Source organism: Oryctolagus cuniculus, chromosome 16 (genome assembly GCF_051225735.1).
Source record: "Oryctolagus cuniculus isolate XC-2025 breed Fujian yellow rabbit chromosome 16, ASM5122573v1, whole genome shotgun sequence".
Classification (NCBI taxonomy): domain Eukaryota; kingdom Metazoa; phylum Chordata; class Mammalia; order Lagomorpha; family Leporidae; genus Oryctolagus; species Oryctolagus cuniculus.
The window spans coordinates 68,671,379-68,692,616 of record NC_142882.1 but is presented as its reverse complement, the minus strand read 5'-3'; the positions used below and the strand labels follow the sequence as shown (position 1 = coordinate 68,692,616).

Here is a 21,238-nt window from a genome sequence, read left to right as displayed (position 1 = left end):
GGCGCGCGGTCGGGGGGCGTCCCGGCGGTGCGGCGGGCGCGGGCGGCAAGGGCGCCGCTGACATCACGCCCGGGCCCCCTTCCCCTCGCCGGGTGGGTGGGGCCTCGGCGCGCCGAGCGGGCGCGGGGTCAAGGAGGGGGAAGAGGAGGAGCAGGCATGAATGTGTCTGTGTGAAGACGGGCGACGGGCGGAGCGGGCGGAGGGCGGGGAGGGAGCGCGCGCGTGGCTCGGAGCGCCCGGGCTCCCCCCGCAGCCCCCGGCCCGCGACGCGCCGCCGCCGCCGCCGCCTCCTCCTCCTCCTCCTCGCCGCCGCCGCCGCCGCCGCCCGCATCGCACCAGGGCCCCGCTCCGGGCGCGGGGACCCAGCGGGCGGGGGCAGCGTGGGCCCGCGGCGCGGCCTGCCTGGAGCGAGAAAGCAAAAGTAAGGCAAGCCGCGCTCCAAGTTTTCCCAACTTCGCCCCCTGCGGCGGCCGGCGTCCCCACCGAGCCCGGGAGTGGCGGCGAGACAAGGGACGGGGCGGGGGCGGGGCGGCCGGAGCGCGAGCGCGCGGCAGCGCCGGGAGTCCGGCAACATCTGTGAAAAGTTGGGGGAGGAGGAGCGCGGGGAGGAGGAGGACGAGGAGGCGAGCGGGGCAGGCGGGGGCGCGCGGGAGGGACGCGCAGAGCCGAGGGACAACTTTTCCGCCCCGTGAGTAGCGCGGGGTCGCGGCGGGGGGCGCCTCCGCCCCGCGCGGGGCTGCAGGCCTGGATGGGACCTCGTTGCCGAAAGTCGACTGCAGGCCCGGAGGGGCAGACAGTGGGGGGGTTTCTTTCTTTCCCTCTCCCCTCCCTCCCGCGGGTGAACCAAATCAGAACTGTCACTCAGGGCCCGTGAGTCAGAAGGGATCGGATTACACGATCCCTGAAACCGATGCCGGAGCCGCACGGGCGGGCGGGCGGGCGGGAGCGGGCAGGGCCAGCGCCGCCGGCGGCTCGCACACTCGCCCTCGCGCGCTCGCGCCGCTCCCAGCCGCCCGCGCCGCTCTCCCGCCCGGCCCGCGCGCCCCGCGGCCGTCCGCGCCGCACCATGCCCGCGGCGGGCGCACCCCGCGCCCAGCCCGGCCGCCGGCGGTAGCCCGAGCCGCCCGCGACCGCGCGGAGCCCGGAGCCGCCCGCCCGCGCCTGGGACGCGGGTCTATGGGAAGTTCGGGGACTTGACAGCCGCCGCCGCCGCAGGTACGTCCCGCCAGAAGTTCTTTGTTTCGCGGGCCCCGCAGCCGGCTCCTGCGGCCGCGCCCCCGCCTCTGGGGCCAGAGGGGGTCCCCGCACGGCGCGGGGGGGACGGGAGCGGGTGGAAAATGGCTGTCTGGAGGCGCCGGGAGTTAGGAGAGCCACCCGTGCGGCGTCGGAGTGGGTGTTTGACTCGCGCCCTGCTCCCTAGTGCCCGAGCCCCGGCCATCCGCGGAGGGACGGGACCATCTCGCGCGCCCGGGAGGCGAGAAGTTCGTGACCGCCACCGCTGCGTCCCTTGCCCCCGCCCTGGCCGAGGCTTCGCAGGGACCGCGCGAGCCCCCAGGCTCCTGGGTCCCTCCTCTGCGCTCTGGGCTCCGGCGCCGGGCGCGCACGGCCCTGGGACGGGCGGAAAGAGGCGGGCGGCGCGGTGGGTGCGCGCGGGGACCGCCGCCGCGGGGCTTCTGCAGCCGGGGCTCGGCCGGGGAGGGGGCGGGGGTTTGGTGTGAGCGCGGGGAGAGGCGCGCCTCGTTCGTCATGGAGGAAAAGTGAAAGTTGTACCATCTGTGTGTGATTTGGGACTCTTATTTCTTTTCCTTTCCAGGGGCGGCAGAAAAAATTATATATATATGTGTATATATATACATACACACACATATGTAAAAGTAAGCATGGTCCTTGCACTGCTAGTTTTAAGAGGCCGCGTTTGCACGGCGCAGAATGGGGTGTGAATGCCTCTACGGAGACAGTTACGCTCCCGAGGCGGGGCGGGAGGAGGTGCAGAGGGAGACAGGGCCGACCCCAGGCGTGGGGAGCCTGTGCCGCGACTTTGCAGCCGACTGCCAGATGCAGCCTCCGCAGGAAGATGCCAGCCCCGAGAGGCGCGGGGCCCCTGGCTTCCCTCGCTAACCCCGCGTGCAGGCACCGCTGAGCAGGTTTCTCCGTCGCGGTGCCTAGCGCGCCCTGATCCTCCTCTCCCTGGTGTAGACGGGCCTCGGGGACGGTGCTCGTGGCCCTCTGCCAGTTTGTATGTACATATATTTATGTAAAACATTTTCTCCCAGCTCCTTGCCAGCTGTTCCACATTTTCCAGCTGCCACTTCAGTTTGCAATGATGGACTGTCCGCGTCTCCAAGTCAAAGAGCGCTTTAGTGAGGGCTGCGGAGGGCCGGCCGCCGTGCGCATGCAGGGGCTGGGCTGGCAGGAACGGTCCTGGGAACACCCGCGCTCTCCTTCTCCCTTCCTTCCTTTTCCCTCCATGCTGCCTCTCCGGCAGAGCACGGTGCGCTTATTTCGCCGCCAAATGCGAGCAATTGGGCCTTTCCTTCCTAAATTTGATTCTGTACAGAATTTGGATGAGGCCGTTTGATCCCTGAAATATGTCTGGTGTAAATAAATGAACTTTTTAGGAAGGAAATCCAGCTGGAGCGCGTTGGGCATGGCCGGTGGGAGCCTGTGCCGTGGCCATCCGAAAGCACCTCATTTCTGGCTGTTGAGGCAGGAGCTGTTCCTCCACCGCGTGTTACACTTTGTGTGTTGTCTGATGCCTTAGCACATTTACAGGCCGAAATCTTCAAGAATTGGCCTAAAGTATTAATTTTGAGTATTTATGTAATTGCTCCCTAATTTGAATTAGGTGCCTTATTGATTGATTCCTGTAATTATTTCATTTAGGTTTTAAATTAAAAATTAATAGTAGTCTGACAGTTTCTTAATTACATGTGTCAAGATTATTTTGAAGAGGGAAAATGCTGTGTTTTAAAATAGCGGAATAGCCTCAAAAATCTCTTCGTGTCTCTAGAGCAGACCAGTGTTTCAGTGGAGGGGTGGTATTAAGGCAGTGGTGATTGTTTTTAACAACGTAAACTGTGTGAAGTATCTGAGGAATTTGTTTATGTTAGGAAATATGGGTCTAACACTTTGGCTGCTTCCACTGCAGTCCAACCTAAAACAAACATGAAATAACATTTAAATTAGTTCGAATGGCAAATGTATACAGAGCAGAGGGTTTATTTTATACTAAAAGCTATTTAAATTAGAAATTCCCTGCCTAAGGGGAGATTCTTTCAGGGTATAGGATTCTTCAAGTCAGCCTAGAGGAGCTTTGGTTTAAGATGCGTGAGTGAGTCTAATGTGAGAGGTGTCTAGTGAAATTTCACACAGGCAGAAACACTTTAAAAGGTATAGATGGCATTGTTGTTAATAGGCTAGTGGGTTTAACTCACATGCCTACCAATTCCCGGTGCTTTTAACGTGCTTGTATTCTTGTATTGAACCCTGATATAAACACACTTTTAATGTGTGTTTAAGTTGCAGAGGACCAGAGACAGAAATGAGAGCACTCAGTGCTCATGAAAAATGGCTCTGTTGAGTGATTTCATTACTTATTTGATGAAAGAATCATTAATTTGTCAATGGGATGCCCAAGCCTAAAAGTTGGACTTTCCTTTGTTTCTTGGCCAGTGAATTACCTGCAGCCTTCCTGCCTTCCTAGGCAGTTAGAGCTCCCTGCCTTCCTTCTAAGGAAGGGATCCTGCTTACCAGGGCCTCCCCTCCCCTTTTTTTTGAGGATAGACTTTGGGAGCTTATGAAAGGAAACAATTTAATGATCATTGTTGCATGCACTCTCTTATAGGAGACAGTAACATACTAAGAAAAACCAGACTTGAAGGAAAAGTGAATCAATGAGTCATGAAATGCTCAGGAAAACCTTAGTAATGGAATGTTAATGCTTTTAGACTATAGTAGATTATCTTAAAAGTCAGACTTTTCTTCTTTATGCAATTGTTGTAAATCCCCAGCTAAAGAAGTCTTTGAAGGAGGTTTTAGTTTTGCTGGCATTCATATTCTGAGGTCGGTCTGATTTGTTTTGGAAGATTCAAGAGATTTTCTGCCAACTTATATCAGGGAGATGCAATTAAAATGCTGAGATGATTATAAAGGAGACATTCTCCTGTATGCATGTGGAAACACACGTATCTGTGTATGTTTGTAAAACAGAAGATCGCACTCTAATAATGACTTCAGGTTGCATTTTCGTTAAATCATAGAGGAAGATGCTGCCCTTCAGTTTGTGTTGTCATTTTTCTAGATGAAAATTGATCTGTTCTAGTTTCAAAGCAAATACAGGGAGACAGAATAAACAACAACAGGGCTGGGATACTGCTGCAAACTTTTTCAAGTACTTTCAGTGTATTTTTCATCTTTACTTTTATTTGATGGGCCTGTGAAATAGAGCTGTAGACTGGCGAAGACTTTAAATGAAATTTCACACTTTGATGATTTTTTTTAAACTTTGATATATTGACAGCAAAAGGAGCTGCAAAGCTTTTATATAACTTGAGCAGTAACGCCAAGCAGCAGTCAAACGTCTCCATGCATTTGTGTTTAACTGCAGAAGAAAAACATGTCCATGGGCAGTAGAGGTTCTTATCAACCCCCTAATCCCAGATCCCAGCAAACCTTGAGGGCATGCCTCAGATCTTACTGAAATCACTGTGGACTCTCACAGTTTGCAGATTAAATATGCTATGTGTTCCTGGCTCCAACAACAGTTTTATGAGCTCACTAAGCTTCCTGTTTTAAGATCCTTTTCTTAAGTTTTTAGGACCTGCTAAAGGCAATCCTGTCTGGAGTAAGTGGTACTTGTTAATTTAGAGACACTTTAGATATTTCATTCGCTCTTTAAAAATTGCCCAAATTATTATTTTTAAATCAAAAGGCTAGTTACGGAGGGAAGGGGGAGGAGAGCTGTTTGGGAGAAATTGGATGTTAAATGTGTTTGTAAATGCAGTTGATTGCAAAGTTTACATGGTGTCTCACTTGTTTTATGACACGCTTCCTCTGCCTAGCCCCTGAAAATTAGACTTTTTCCACTTGTAATTCTCAATGTTCGATATTTTAGTGCCAAATTTTTAAGCTACTCATTACCACTGCCTTCCCCCACCCCTTTTTTTTAAATGTGAAAGTGTGTTTTGTTCTGTGGGTGTATATTTCAACCCGACAAAACGTCTCAGAAAATCTATGGCTTTCTAAAGAAGTTGAATGAAAAAGCCATTACATAGTTAATAAGGTGGCATTGGAACACTTCAGCCCCCTCCTGAAAGGCAATATTGTGTTGAGCTCCACATCTGCATCTGTGCTATCTACAGTCGTGTCCTCATATAGGGTGCTTTTGCATTTTGCACCAGAGTCATCATTAAAAAAGAAAATACTTACAACATTGTCCAACAACATGTCATATCATTCCCAAGAGAACCTGAGCCAATTTTGTGTTTAAAGGTTATTCAATGAATGAAATTGTGAAAGCCCATTTGTCAAAGTACTGCATGGTTTCTGTTAGTTTTCAAGCCCCAAATTCATTGTCTGCCCCGGCCCAGCCATTAGTCATCAGTGTATTAGTGCTGCCTTCAGGCCATGCTGCCCAGCACTCTTCACACCATTATAGCTTTGAAAGTGTACTCTGTCGACTTGTAGAATTACTGCCCTGGTTTCCGCCTGGCTGGGTTTGAGGTAAGTCCCCTCCCTACCCTCTAGCTGACTGTAATCCTTGCTTTCTTTCAAAGCTCCTTTCCAGAGATTTAGGGGAAAACTTTCTTAAGGGCCGTGTTGGCATCATACTGTGGTTTTGTTGTGGCATGCGCTGTACATATAAATTGTACCTGCAGTAAATTGGATTGATTGCTGGCCTGCAACAGCTAGAGGGGCTTTTTTTTTTTTTTTTTTTTGGAGGGAACAGGGGACGTGTGGGGGGTGGCACAGGAGTAAAAAAACACAAGCATTTGATTGTTTGTATAATTTTGTATCACAAAATTAAATCAGTGAAATAATGGGAGATGAGTACAATTTTATTCAAATCCCTTTTGGAATAACTTCAGAATGCAGCATGACATTCCACTTGCTTATCTTCACGAGGAAATTTTTAGCTTTAGCGACTTTGACTTTTTTCTTGAAGATTTCATAAAATGCCTAACAAGACTCCAGAGTGCTTTACATTACAAACTATTGATTTTTTACAAAAAGAGACTGAAAGCTCACCGTTTAGATGAAAGATAAGTTTCAAATTGCAGTAATGAAGGAATGAGGCAGTTAAACCCTATTATTGATTTCATTTTGTGATATTTTGAAAAAGAATAATTCAGTCTGAAGAAAGTTATCAGTGTGCAGAGAAACCTCATCCAGCAGCTTAAGCTTGACACCTTAATGACTGAGACACATGAACACCTACAATTCAGTGGCCAGAGGTGTGGGTCAGGCCAGAGTGTGCTGTTGAGCTCTAGGTGTTAAAATGGAATTCCACTCCAGACCGTCTCGCTGGAGGGTATGTAGTTTGGTGTAGGTTGGATTGGCAGTTTTGTACATTCAAGGGGTGAAAAATAAGACAACTGAAGAATTCTTTTGGTGAATAAGCAAAATTTATAAGCTAAGTGACCAAGGATTAGTTTTGACTAAACAAGCCTTCATTAAAAATCCTATATTTTGAAAGAATTTCTTTTAAAATTGTAGTTAAGATTCAAAAATCAAAAAGTTTGAAAATTGTAAGGATAAATTATGGCAAATAGTAGTTCACAAAAAATACGTTAAGTACCTTTGGGATATCTATACCTGATTTTAACACCCAGCAAGTGTTGGTCTAATATTTGTGATGGTTTAAACGTAAATTGCTATTCAAAGAGTGTGCACTTTACCTAAGTTTTACTGTAAACACACACACACACACACACACACAGAGTTCTAGGAAGTCAAAGTTAGATGAGTTTTGTAAGAATAATTGAAGTTTTTGTTTTCTTCTGGAAATGTGTGGGATCTTTTAATTGCAGCCAACCTCAGTGAAGTGAGACAGGGACACATTTGATCAGCAGTGATGTTTTTGTGATCCTGGTGGAGCTTACAGGTTTTCGTGAGCTTAGCTGATCTAGACCCTGATAACTGCCTTACAGATCTCAGTTTCTGTCTGCAAAGGATTGGCTGTTTGCAGCTAACCTGCAGAACGTGGGGGTGCCAGTTGGCTCCACGTGGTTGCTCATTCTTCTGTGGTACCTGTTAGGCAAGCTGCTTCCTGCAAAATGTAACCAAGCACATGGGACTCGTGTTGTACAGTGTTGCAGAACTGAGAAATAATAATAAGTAGCAGATTGAGACTTCATCCTCCCCTCAGTGTTTCTCATAGCTGCCAATCTCCTCTCTTGAATATACATAGCAGAAAGGTAAAATGGGAACCCACACTTGTAATTTCAACTGTAACAGCAATGGTGACTTTCATGTCCAATGAACTTTTCAGTGGTTGAAGAAAAATGAGTGGATTTCTTAAAAGTTTGGGTGTAGGTCATTTACTAAAACCAAATTCATCTAATCCATGGCTGGGCAATTATTTTCTCTTGGGTTTATTCTGTTTCCCTTAGGGTCATTCCATTTTGGGATGTCTGCCACAAATACTGCTTCTCTGCCATGAGGGGCAGAGAAGAAATGAAGGGGAGAAAGACTGAAAACAATAGCAGATTTGGGGACCCTTCTATGATTCCAGTGCAATGTGCACTGAGAGTAGCTTTTTTATTTGCAGTTAAGGAACTAGGCATTCTTGGTGAAGAAGAAAAAAAATCTCATGTGAAGATAAAATAATTGTACATTAAAAATACTGTGATTAAAAATGCATGAAGATTTCATTAAAGGACTTAGGGTGTTTTCCTCCTTTCCTTACAGGGAAGGGAGAGGAAGACTGAGAAATCTTGGAAACTGTTGGCAGGTCACAGAGGTTATGCATGTCTAATTGATTTTAAGTTCAGAAACATATTTTGAACACAGGGAAAAGGAACCACGTTACAAAACCTACACAGGGTTTTCTGCAGTTCATGATTGCCTCCAATGTTTTGAATTCCCTACATTCTGCTTCTTCGAACTCAGGCTTTTCCCCCATTTCCAGAATTGATCTAAGAGTTGAAATCAGCATTAGTTTGCTTCTTGATTTTGTAAAGCTGTTTCTCTTCCTAAAGGATTTATTTCCTTCAAAAATGAGTTACTTCATAGGTACAAGGAGGCGTAAAGAATTTAATGGAAATTTTACCTAAACACTTGGTGAAGAGTAGCATCTTGAAGTCACAGCTGATCTGCTAATAATAAAGTATGAGAGAAATGTCACTCTTCAGTGATACAGGGAAGGCTGCCTCGGAAAATCCTTATCCAGGCTGATTTTTTTTTTTCTCTTAAGCATTAGCACATTAGGGAGATCCTTCAGCTTATCCATATATATAGGCAGGTGTAAACAAATGTGATTTTTCTGGAGGAAAGCATAGTTCACTGGAGTCGAGCTGCAGAGAGTAATTTCTCACTTAAGGCCCAGTCGTGGTGTCTTTGGAATGCCTTCCAGTGGTGATCTCGCCTAGACAAGAGCTGCCTCATCCTATCAGAAACTGATTGGGCTATCATTTAGCAGGTTTTTCACTTGTTTAAATCTTTAAATGCATAAAGAAAAAGAGTTACTGGCCACGTTCAGCACTTCAAAACAAACGTACTGGACTAGGAAAATAAATGAGTTATGTACACTGCTGCTTCGTTTTACCCACGATGGGAAACTTGGTTCCTTCAATTCAAACATCGTTTTAAACGTTGGCTTTAGCACTGATGAGCGATTAGACAATAAAGGACTCCTGCCTGCACGTGGGTCAGGGGCTTCACCGCAGAGACCCACTGGGGAAAGCCTGACTTTCGCACATGCTCCCAGGGTTGTGATTTTTCATGCTCTCTTCCTACTGCAGAAAGCCTGTGGTGCTGTTAGGGTTGAACTTGGGGACTGCACTGGGGGGGGGGGGAGTCTGTGCCTTCAGCATCCCTGAGACCCCCATGTATTTATGGCAGCTGGTGAAGATACACACACATTTGGGAGTCGGGTGAATAAGCGGCGAGTTAGAAGTTTTGCAAGTGATGTCCGCGCCCAGCGGTGTGCTAAAGGCTTTCCACGTGTTGTTCTGCAGTGCCTCCTTACAGAGAGGCACACGGGGTGGGGGTGGGGGTGGGGGTGCACTGTGAGATACGCCGAAAGTTGGCCCTCTCCGAGGCCCGCCGGTTTAATCAGCTGTGTGAATGCAGCCAGGGCCGCCCCTACGGACGTGTGCTAGGCTTTTCGCAGGGCCAACGGGAGAGCGAGCCTGCAGATGCCCGCTAGCGTTCCCGAGGAGCGGGGATAAACCTCTCCGACCTAGCGATCCGGCCGCTGCGGTGCGCTGGGGAGGCTCGGCCGGGCACTGCGCACCCGCCCCGGCTGGCTGAGGCGCAGAGGCCTTGTTCCCTGAAAGGCTGCTCGCGGCGTGCGGATCCCAGCGGCCCCCGACACCCGGAGCCACCTCTGAGACACGCGGCGCGCGGGGGCCGGGCCCTCGGCGTGGACCTGGCGCGCGGGCGTAATGATGATGGATGCGGCGACGCCGCGCTCCGAGGGCGCTGCTCCGCCCGCGCCCGCTAATGAATTGGCTGCGCCGGGCCAGGAAAGCGACGTCCAGGGAGGAGTGGGCGCGCGCGGTGGGGGGTGAGGGGCGCTTAGAGGTGTGAAGAGCAGGCGTTGCCCCCGTCCCAGGCGACCTGCCAGGAAAGTGCAGAGCGGAAGCACCTTCCCGCAAAACTGACCGTGAACGCAGTGCTCTCAGAAATGGACCAAAGGTCTGCTACCCCCGCACCGCCCCTGCCACGGCAGCTCTAAGAAGGAAACTGACATTTAAAGTGTGGGTCCCCGCAAGAACCTTTGAATTGGGTCCATGTGACTGTTTTTCTTTTGCTTTCAAACCCAGACATGCGTCACAGCATCACCTGGTCTTGGGGCCCAGGAAACTGAATGGCTTGTGTAGTGGGAGGGGGAGGCAGGTACAGATGTGTAACTGCAAGCCAAGGCGCACCTGCAGGCAGGTGGCGGGTAGGAGGCGGAATAGGTTTAAAATGGGGTCTGGAATCACTGTGCCCTTGGCTTAGGCCTCCGGAAGATGACAAAAGGTTCGGGGCAGTTGCCTGGGAGAAAGGCTGGACTGTTGGATCCCAGGAAGCAATGCCCATTCCACCTTTGCCTCTGAAAGCTACAAGCTTCATGCAGGAAGCACACACTCCCCGAGCGCTTTTCCTTGGTTGCAGTGTTGCTTTTCCCGCCCACGTATTCCAGCTGTTGGGACTCAAACATCAGCTAGAGAACATTTCCCCCCTAAGCATGAACAGTCAAGGGGCATGCCAGCAACTCTTGCATGTAATGTGTCAGTGGTGAAAGGCATTGACAGAGCACCGAGGAAACTGCACGGGGAAAGCCTCATTTCATTCACGTCTGAAAAACAGTGGCATGTTTTCCTCGGAGAAAAGTCTTTGAAGTGAAGCAGAACTTCAGATTTTTCCTTGATACATAGGTTCCAAATAAATTATGTTTGATTACTTAAGAAACTCCAGGTTTTTTTTTTGTTTTGTTTTGTTTTTTTTTAAAGCAGTGCCAGGGAGCTCCTTCCCCAGCTATGGCTTAGCATTGCGCCAGGATTTTATGGGTCCCTTCCATACTGAATGCTTCAGGAGTCACCCCAGGACTGTTCCCAACCCCCTCACTACTCCCTGACAAACCCTGCTGCACCACTGGGAGTAGGCACCCTTTCCTGCTCGCCACTCCACCTGCACAGTTTCAGGAGTTGTGGGCGCCTAAATTGTGAAAACTTTTTCCATTGGGACTGACAGGGACACAGTTGTGTTTGTATCAGTAAAATAGGCTGAAATAATTTATAGAGATGTACAGGAACCAGATGTCTGCCTTGGCAAGGTGCCATTTTTATAGCCCCTTCCAAGCATAAGCCACACTTTTAAATAATTAGTTAGTAACTAATGAGATCCAAGAATAAGTTGTCAAAATAAAAGAAAGAAGTAGACTCTTGAGTGACCAAGGTCCTGTATTTTAAAAATTCCATTTCAGATCGGGGGTGGTGTGGGGAGAATAGCAGTTCCTCTTCTCTAAGACCATTAATTAGTGTGATTGCAGGCAGTGCCTGCAGCTTTACCTGTTCTCACAGGAGCCTCTCCCTCTGGTGATGAGCACTGGGGGTTTACTGCTTTGTTAAAATGAAGTCCTGTGCCTTGGGGGGAAAACCCAACGACTGCACAAGAACCAAGTTTGTCAAAGCACTTTGGTGACTTCTGTCCTGACTGCTGTTAATTAGCTCCCTCTGTTACGGGAGAGGCTTGCTGCTCACCAGGAATCTATCTCTTGTCCATTGGTGTGCTTCCCTGTGCAGTTTTAACTTAGTAGGCTCTTTGCCCAAATTGAGCCAGTAAAACTGTGTTGACTTATTTATTAATTTATTTGAGAGGCAGAGAGAGAGAGAGAGCTCCTATCTGCTGGCTCACTCCCAGGATGCCCGCAACAGCCTGGGGGATGTGAGGACTCAGTCCAGGTCCCCCACACGGGTTCCAGGAGCACATTTACTTCAGCCATCACCGCTGTCTCCCAGAGTCCACATAGCAGGAAGCTGGAGTTGAGCTGGGGCCAGGTCAGGAACCCAAGTACTCTGACAAGGGATCTTACCCAGACTTAACCAGTCTCTTAATCTTTATGCTAAATGCCTGCCCACTATGTGTGTTTTTAAGGAAACAGTTATGGTATAGTAAGTGCTTGTTTATCTCAAATGGCTAAAAATGAAGTGCATTGATTAATTAACTATTCTTATGAATGCTTTTAGTTTTTATATTATGTACCAGTTTTCAGGGAAACACTGGATATAAAAGAAAATGTGTGTAGCTGATTTAGTGAAGACTTAAGCCATCAATGTGCTCATCTGTTTACTCAGCAAGCATCCTTATGTGTCCCAGGTGCTGAGAGGGGGGAGGCCCAGTTCTTATGGTGCTGGTGGTGAAGGGGTGGTGCAGAGATGGACATCCAGCGAAGACTTTCCCAGATGAAGAGTGTACTGTCATGGTGACCTGTCCCGGCACGGCTTTGTGTGATCTGTTGGAATTTGGTACTCTGGGATGCAGTTCATTCCTTAGTTTATCCAATCAGCAAACCCTTCGGTGATTACCCACTGCATGGGGTTTATAGCACTGTAGACAAAAATAAACGTGCAGAGCAGTTTGTTCAAAAGCTTGAGTTAGCCAAGCAGTAGTGTTTGTTGCAATAGAGGTGGCTGAGGCTGCGCTCCAAGAAAAAGACATCGCCTCAGGGACTGGGCCCTGGGACCTGAATGTGTAGCAAGCATTGTAGCAACAGCTGATAGAAATGGTTCCTGTGCTCCGCTGAGAGACACCAATGTGGATTGGGTCGAATTGTTCTGGCAGACCTTTAAAATGATATTTAAATCGTTTTGATGAATCATTCAAAAAAATGAAAGAACCATTCTGAGATAATTAGGTCTGGAATGGACCATCGAAAATTTCACTTTAAGGATTCTGTATCCCAGTTCATGGGAAAGCCTGCAGGGTCTGTGATGCCTCAAAAATGAAATATGTACTTTTGTGTTGAAGGGCATTTTTCAAGATTCTTAACTTTTAACACATTCTTAAGAAGGTTGTTCCCCTCCACACCCTCAGAGAAAATGGCTCAGGCTCATTGTCTGCTTCTGTCACTTGACAGGGAGACACCTGAGGTTCAGCCACAGGTTGCCCTAGGTGGTTGGCTGGACAGCTCCAGGGGTGCGGGGAAACACTGGAAGCCCTGGGGAGGGAAGTCCGCCCAGCCTCTTCACTGTGGCACTTCCTCCGTGCTCTCTCGGGGAGGTTTCTGAATTTGGAGTGGATCCTGCTATTGATATGTAAATTTAACTTAGTGCTTCTTTTTTCTGTTGGGTTCTACAAAAGCTGTTCTTAAATAACTTGTGTGTTTTTACAGTGAATGACACTGGATAATCTCAGAAAAGAAATGGAATTTAGTGGAAGAGCTGGTGCTACAGCGCCATGTGGCCTCTGGTTCTTAAGCTTTCTAGTCACTTGAATCCCAGATCAAGGGGAATTTACTGTACAACAGAGAATTTGCAGTTCCTTTGCAAATTTGAACTAGGAATGACTAAAGTTATTTCATCTGTTGCTTTTTTTTTTTTAATTTCACTGATCACTGTTTCGATTGACCACAGTGGTGACGTCAGCTAAATGTGGAAAAACAGATGACTAGACCAAATAAATACGCACCATGAGTGCCACAGTCTAAGTAACTTAAAGAAAACATGGTAGAGAGGGTATTTTCATCTTCTTTTGTATTCTTTTTTAGGTGTAAACATCACTGCAAAAAGTGAACATGAACCAAATGGAGTGAAACTTGTTGAATGATGAGTTAGGGCAATTATCACATGAGTGAAGTTAGTGAAAGGTAGACTAATGGAACTTGCCTTTAGTTAAATGTAGTTATTTCCTAAGTCATCCCAGTGTTCACTGTCAGTGATCATTAGATTTTTCCTTGTGGGATCAAGGCCATATTGTGCAGTTATCTTTGTTTGAAAAATGTAACTCAAATGAATTGAAATGTTCTTGTGTTTTAAGAAAGTATAAAGTTTTAAGAAAGTTTACCTGAATGAATTAGAACTAAGGGACACATTTCAATTCAGGTTTTTTTTTTAGAATTTGTTTTTTTAAGGATTTATCTTACTAATTTGAAAAACAGAGTTAGAGAGAGAGAAAGAGAGAGAGAGAGAGGCAGAAACAGAGAGAGAGTTCTTCCATCCACTGGTTCACTTCACAATGGCCAGAGCTGGGCCAAGCCAAAGCCAGGAGCCAGAAGCTTCATCTAGTCTACCACATGGATTGCAGGGGCCCAAGCACTTGGACCATCCCTTTCTGCTTTCCAAGTGCATCAGCAGGGAGCTGGATCGAAAGTGGAGCAGCCAGGACTCAACCAGAACCCATATGGGATGCCAGCGTAAGCCCATATGGGATGCTGGCATCTCAGGTGGAGGCTTTACCCCCTATGCCACAATGTCAGCCTTCAATTCAAATATTTTAGTAAGAGAACCAAAAATCATTTGCCACGTGACTTGAGTTATCCTCTAATTCAGAACTTCCGGTGGGGTTCGGTATAGGAAATTGTTGAACACCCCTTGAAACACTGAGTTAATGATTAAAAGCCTGAGGGCAGGTATTATGGCGCAGCAGGATATGCTGCTGCGGGGGATGCGTGTATCCTATAAGGAGGTGCCAGTGCAAGTCCTGGTTACTCTGTCCTTCTGATCCAGCTCTTTGCTAATGCCCCTGGGAGGCAGCAGGTGATGGCCCATTTACTTGAGTCCTTGTGACCCATGTGGCAGACTCAGATTGCGTTCCTGGCTTCTGGCTTGGCTTGACCCAGTCCTCAGATGTTGTGGGCATTTGGGGAGTGAACCAGTGGATAGAGGATCTCTCTCCATCTCATCCTGTTTCTCTGTCACTCTGCATTTCAAATAAATACATCTTTTAAGAAAGAATTAAAAATCATCTCCAGCTTTGGAAGTTTTACTGATACTGCTTCCTATTGTTGGCCACCTAAAGAAACAATTCATAGCCGGCGCCGCGGCTCACTAGGCTAATCCTCCGCCTTGTGGCGCCGGCACACCGGGTTCTAGTCCCGGTTGGGGAGCCGGATTCTGTCCTGGTTGCCCCTCTTCCAGGCCAGCTCTCTGCTGTGGCCAGGAAGTGCAGTGGAGGATGGCCCAAGTGCTTGGGCCCTGCACCCCATGGGAGACCAGGATAAGTACCTGGCTCCTGCCATCGGATCAGCGCACCATTGGAGGGTGAACCAACGGCAAAAAGGAAGACCTTTCTCTCTGTCTCTCTCACTGTCCACTCTGCCTGTCAAAAAAAAAAAAAAAAAAAAAAAGAAAGAAAGAAACAATTCATGAGTCTGGCTTAAAAGAGTAACGTGGGGCCGGCACTATGGCATAGTGGTAAAACCGCTGCCTACAGCACCCGCATTTCATATGGGCACCAGTTCAAGAAGCGGCTGCTCCATTTCCGATCCAGCTCTCTGCTATGGCCTGGGAAAGCAGTAGAAGATGGCCCAAGTCCTTAGGCCCCTGCACCTTTGTGGAAGAAGTTCCTGGCTCCTGGCTTCAGATCGGCCCAGCTGCATCAGTTGTGGCCATTTGGGGAATGAACCAGCGGATGGAAGATCTTTCACCCTCTCTTTCTCTCTGCCTCTGCCTCTCTGTAACTCTGCCTTTAAAATAAATAAATAAAGCGTAAAAAAAAAAAAAAAAGTAACATGACACTGAGGTTCACAGGAGAGACACAATTGAAAGCGGAGACATTTAGACCATTTGATCACCAATGCCCAGTAGGGATTTTGGAAGGTTCCCCTTTGGGGACCTCTCCCTTTGTTCTCTTTCAGTGTGGGTGGGTAGAATTAGCCTGTCTTGTGAATGTGACTTTGAGACATTTTTTGCCAGAAAACCTGTTTCATCCAGATTTTGAGGCTCTTCTGTGGTGACAAGTGCAGCGGGCCTTTGCCTCTGAATGAGTTTCTTTTCCCACCACTCCTGGAAGCTGATTGCGCTGTTGGTGTTTTGCAGGCATTCCTGGTAGAAAGAGAGCTGAAGTAATGAGAAGACAGCATGGAGGCCCAGTCCCACAGCTCCACGACCACTGAGAAGAAAAAGGTGGAGAGTTCCATAGTGAAATGTTCCACTCGGACAGACGTCAGCGAGAAGGCCGCGGCCTCGAGCACCACTTCCAATGGTGAGCAGCCGCGGGGATGACCAGCAGCCAGGCCTGTGGTCACGTTCATGTTCTCTGCATTGCTGGCGCGTGGAGCGTTTGCACCTGAACCACAGTGTTTGTTCCGTGGGAGGCCACGGAAAGCCCATGGAGCAGGGTGGGGGGTGGGGACTGCGCCTCCGTAATCTCTATTTTGGCACCGGACCTCCATGCTTTTTCTTCCAGATTTCCTAATTTGAGATGTAAATGTGATAGGATATTTATTATAGGAAGTCCCTGTTTTGGCATTTTTAGAAATCATCTTGATTAGTCTGGCAAGAGTTCAAAACACTTTGCATTTCATGTGGAAAGTCGATACTAGTCGGGATAATTAGTTATTACAAAAGACACAAATGTAGTCATGTCAAAATTAGTGGCAGGGTTCTTCCCCCCTTCTCGCCTCCCCCAAACTTTAAGTAGACTGCTGTCAAGGTTTTAAAACTTGTTAATGGTTGAACCTCAAGGTAACATCAGTATCTGAGATGCAGGTTTTGTTGTTGGCTTATACAAATTTAGTTTCTTAATTGTATTCAGATATGTAAAGCCACTGTTTCCATTAGCTGTATTTTACATTTCTTTTTTTTTTAATTTATTTATTTGTTTGAAAGTTGGAGTTACAGAGAAGTAGAGACAGAGGCAGAGAGAGAGAGAGAGAGAGAGAGATCTTAACATCGCTGGTTCATTCCCTAAATGGCTGAAATGGTCAGGAATGGGCCAGGCTGAACCAGGAGCTTCACTGGGGTCTCCCACATGGGTGCAGAGGCCCAAGCACTTGGGTCATCTTCCACTGTCTTCCCAGGCACATTAGCAGGTAGCTGGATCAGAAGTGGAACAGCCAGGATTCCAACAGACGCCCATATGGGATGCTCATGCTGCAGGCGGTGGCTTTACCCACACTTCCACAGTGCCAGCCCCTGTATTTTACATTTTTAAGCTAAATGTTGAGAGGCATTTCAAGCAAGCATGGAGCATTGAAGATAAACTCTAGAGCCCCCTCTCGTTAAAACAGACCTGAATATTTGATGGTAACCGCCACTGCTTTTCCCAGCTTTTCCATGCTGTAGGCCATTAATGCCTTTTCTTTGTACAGCTGTCACGGCCAATCCTGGCCTCCCCACTCCATTTTTCCACTTTCCCTTAGGAAGATGTCTGGTTACACTGATTTTGATGAGCCAGGGTGCTACCTCCCTCTCAATGGGCGTGCTTTATTTTTTTCCAAAAGAAATTTTACTAGGTTGATTTAAAATCTTTCTTTGTACAATTGGAGTGTCAGAATCCGTTTTTGGAAGGTAACTGCAGCCCAGAACGCCTGCCTCTAAGGACAGATATTCCTTAGAGCAGCCTGGTTGTGTGCCTATTCATGCCCATGGTCACGCCGAGAGTTTCTGCTTCCTGTCTGCTCTGTGCCCATTTGTGCCCATGGCCGAGAGTCCGTGCTTCCTGTCTGTACCGAATTTCATGAGTGGGCATCACTAGTCATGCCAGGGAGACGGGAGGTCCAGGGGGTGGGGTGGGTTTGGAGGCTGGCTGTGAAACCTGCTGGCTAATGAGTCCAGTTTTGCATCAATCCTTAGGGAGATATACTTGTGTCTGAGTTAAAATAATGAATTTACTTGACATGTCTGTGAAAATATGTTTATGTTTCGCTATTTGTAGTGTTTAAAGTCAGTATGGGAGCTTAGTTTAATTAAGCCGGAATATTTGCATCATTTTTCCCTTGTGGTTATAGCAGCCATACTTCTTTTTAAAAGGAAACCATTTTTTCCTGTTTTCTTTTCCTGGAATTTGTAAAAAAAATGAGGCCCATTTATTATTTCAGAAATAGAATTGGCATATGCAGTGATGGTTACTTGATATACGTAATAGTCATTTTGCAGGAATAAATGCTTTCTGTGTGTTATGCTTTCTGAAACATCAACATTTGGCTCCCTTAGTAGTTCACAGTGTGTGTGAAAGTGGGTGAATGCGAGTGTGGGAGAGTATGGGTGAGCGTGTGAGCATGTGGGCGAGTGTGAGTGCTCACGAACACGAGTGAGTGTAAGAACAGGGAGAGCCAGTGCAGCTTGGTGCAGGAGGCCACTGTGCCTGCAGAAGTCACTGTCAGAGTCATTTTTTTTTTACAAAGGCAAAAATGAGTTTATTACAAAGCATAGAAACAATATTAATGAATACACTTAAGGACTAGTCTTGGAAATAGGAAATAGGCAAGCCCAACTAGGCCAATCAAATAACGGATAATGCTATATTCATAGAATTTGGAAGTCAGACTCATTGCAGCACTTGCTGCTGTACCACCCCTCCCATACCAGGTGTGGTTCCCACGGCTGAGTTTGTCTTGAGCCACTCTTTGACCATAGGGTCCCTGCAAGATCTTGTGGAGGGTGACTGGCAACAGAATTAATCTGACCAGCTCCATGGCAGCCCACAAGGCACAAGAGAAAATGAGCCACAGAAGGCGCAGTCGTGACTTACAGAAGGGAGCCCTGTTGTTGGAATTAATCACCCTTCTGTTTTCTAAACCACCGTCAGCCTTCCTGCCCCAATCACCTGTGCCCTTGAACCCACATCCCCTCCTAACTGTGAATAAATCCTGGCCTGTGTGGGAGCAAGCCCTCATTAGTCAAGTTTGCAGGGTGCACGCAGAGATGAGAGCTGTGTAGAAACCCCTGAACGCTGACCATTTTTTTTTCAGTGCTTCTGTTTTGTCTAAGGGATTTACTGCATTTTATTCGGGACAACAAGCAGATCCAACCAAATAAAAGGAACATAGAAGTGATATTTTTAAACGTGGGTTGCAACCTGACAAGAGGATTCCAGGGAAATAGGAGAACAAATTCAAAGAGAGGAAAAAGTAAAAGAGAGGACTGTAAACCCTTTCCTTCATGTCTGTGAATGCTAATCATTACAGTGACTTTCTTTTTTTACAGAAGATGCTACAGTTTTCATCCAGTTAGTTTAGTGCTTCTCTGCAGTCCCAGGATTAAGGGGGTGGGAGCCCCTTCGTTCTGCAGCCTGCCTACCTGGTGGCTTGTTACCTGCTGCTCGCAGCCTTGGTCACATAGTCTGTTAGCATCTGTCCTTCCGTCTGTCTGTCTAGTCTGTCTGTGTCAATATTGCAGAAATGCTTGGATGCCTACACTGAGACCATCCACAAAATGGAAAATGGAATCGTTTGGCTGCTGTAGCAGGTGGTGCAAATTGTTCCTGTTTGTGGAAGGTTTCTTATGCTTAGTTTACAAAACTCCTAAATTATTTGTAACTGAACAGTTAAACATGAATCCAAACGAATGTAGCATACACAGTTTATTTGCTATCCACCATTTCATGATTAAAGCAAGCAAACAAAAAAGTTTTGTTATTGGTGAAGTTATTGGTTAAGTTGACTTAATTAACTTTTCCAGCCATTATGTGGTGTAATTTGTTCCTGATTGTGAGCCTCCCAGCCAAGCCACGCACATTCCACTGCGTGTCCTTACAGATCTGTTTTCTGACTTTTCTCAGCAAGTATCTGAATAACATGCATGTGGAGTTTTGTTTAAACTTACACATACACACAAGTCAAAAGTATGGCTCAAAAACCTTGACCAGCACTTCGAGTAAGCATTTGCCACTTAACAGTGAAAGTGAAATTTAAAATAACACAAGTACAAAACTGTGTTCTAGATTTTGTTTGGGAAAAGAAGAGGAGCCAAATTTGATCTTTGTAACCTTGAAGAACCTGTACCAACATATAAAGGCTCAGCAGTCTTTACCCAGGAACCACAGTGTGCCAACAGATTTATGTACTTGTAGTTTGATTTTAGCTCTCCATGTTATTTATGAAACGTAATGACAAAGGAGATGACACTTAGTTTCCTCAGTATTTCTTAAATGCAGTGTGATTTAATTTATTAAGTTTGGTGTGTAACATGGTGGCTTTCACATGAAAGAGGGTGCAATCAAACTTTAGGGATCATTGTTGACTTAAAAATATCCAAGTCTATCCCATATGCCAGAACTGCAAGCATCTGTTTAGTTCTGGTAGGGATTCATTACCTCTGTAAACTACATGTTGCGTTTTCTAAATTATAAGTTTTTAAATCTAGGTCTTCCAGTGTTTTACACACTTTAATTATCCTAATAAAATTCCTTTCAGTGACTTGCAGATCTTGACTTTTTCATTTGAAGTATTTTGCTTTGTTTTTGACCCATGATTCTTCCCTTTTTTAAGGAGTTATCATTCTTACTAACCTACTACTCTGCTTGAAATAAAAAGAAACAAATAGTAAATGTATGTAGGTCATAGTCTTGGGATTTTTTTTTTTAAGATTTATTTATTTATTTGAAAGGTGGAGTTACAGAGAGGCAGAGGCAGAGAGAGGTATTCTATCCACTGGGTCACTCCCCAAATGACCGCAATGGCCAGAGCAGTGCCCATCCAAAGCCAGGAACCTGGAGCTTCCTCTAGGTTTCCCACGGGGGTGCAGGGGCCCAAAGACTTGGGCCATCTTCCACTTTTTTTCCAGGCCACAGCAGAGAGCTGGATGGGAAGTGGAGCAGCCTGGACTTGAACCGGTGCCCATATGGGATGCTGGCACTGCAGGCTGTGGCTTTACCTGCTGTACCACCATACTAGCTCCAGGGGATTTTTTTATTTGAACTGAGAGTTATTGGGAACATACCTGAAAGTGATAGAAAGCTGAACTTATCCTAATGGTGATGCATTATGAAACCAAACTTGATAGGTTGATAATGGAGAGAAAGTTGCCTATTCACTGTGATTCTTTCAAAAAGAAGAGCTTGGTCTTTGCTTAAAAAAAAATTCCAAGAGGATTAAAAGGAGTAAATTTTGTGGTCATCTGCAAATACCTAAGGAAGTGCTACCCCCTCCTTTTTTTGGTCTAATTTTTGAGTGTTTCCTGATCTCAAGGTTTTTGCTTTCATGGTGACTGTTGTGTGGCTGTTAAAGAGGAATCTGAAGTTTGAAGCTAGAATTCATTGGCTGTTCTCTGCCATGAACTCCAGTGCCCTTAGCCTTCATTATTCTGACTCTGCATGTTCAGGTAGCCCATAGGTAGGGAGTTTAGGTTTCTTGTCCTTTCAGATGTCTGACTTCATTTTTCTTTGCCATATCCTATTAAGGACTTTTTGATAAAATGGATTTAGGTTACAGGGTTTTATTTAGGAGGACACAGAAGTTTGGGCAGAGTTCTGGTAGTGCCAAGGACTATCTGTGTGAGTATAGGTGAATTAAGTTTTCAGTGTCTCAGTATCGTCATCTGTTTAGCAAGGTAATAATTGGACATACTTTGCAGGCACTGTAGCGGGAGATTTAAGTAAGGCCTTGCCTATACCATGCCATAATCATGTACAATAGCCATTGCTATTGGGA

At 46.8% G+C, this 21,238-nt stretch overlaps 1 protein-coding gene across 1 annotated transcript in view; it reads left to right on the top strand.

The window, feature by feature from the left end:
• Positions 1-265: 265 nt before the first annotated feature.
• Positions 266-21,238, top strand: part of GLI3 (GLI family zinc finger 3) — a 279,940-nt gene continuing 258,967 nt past the window's right edge. The window contains exons 1-2 of the mRNA XM_089315656.1: positions 266-421; positions 15,684-15,849. Of these exons, the coding sequence (XP_089171782.1) occupies positions 15,726-15,849 (124 nt within the window). The 5' untranslated portion in view covers positions 266-421; positions 15,684-15,725. The remainder of the gene's footprint in view (positions 422-15,683; positions 15,850-21,238) is intronic.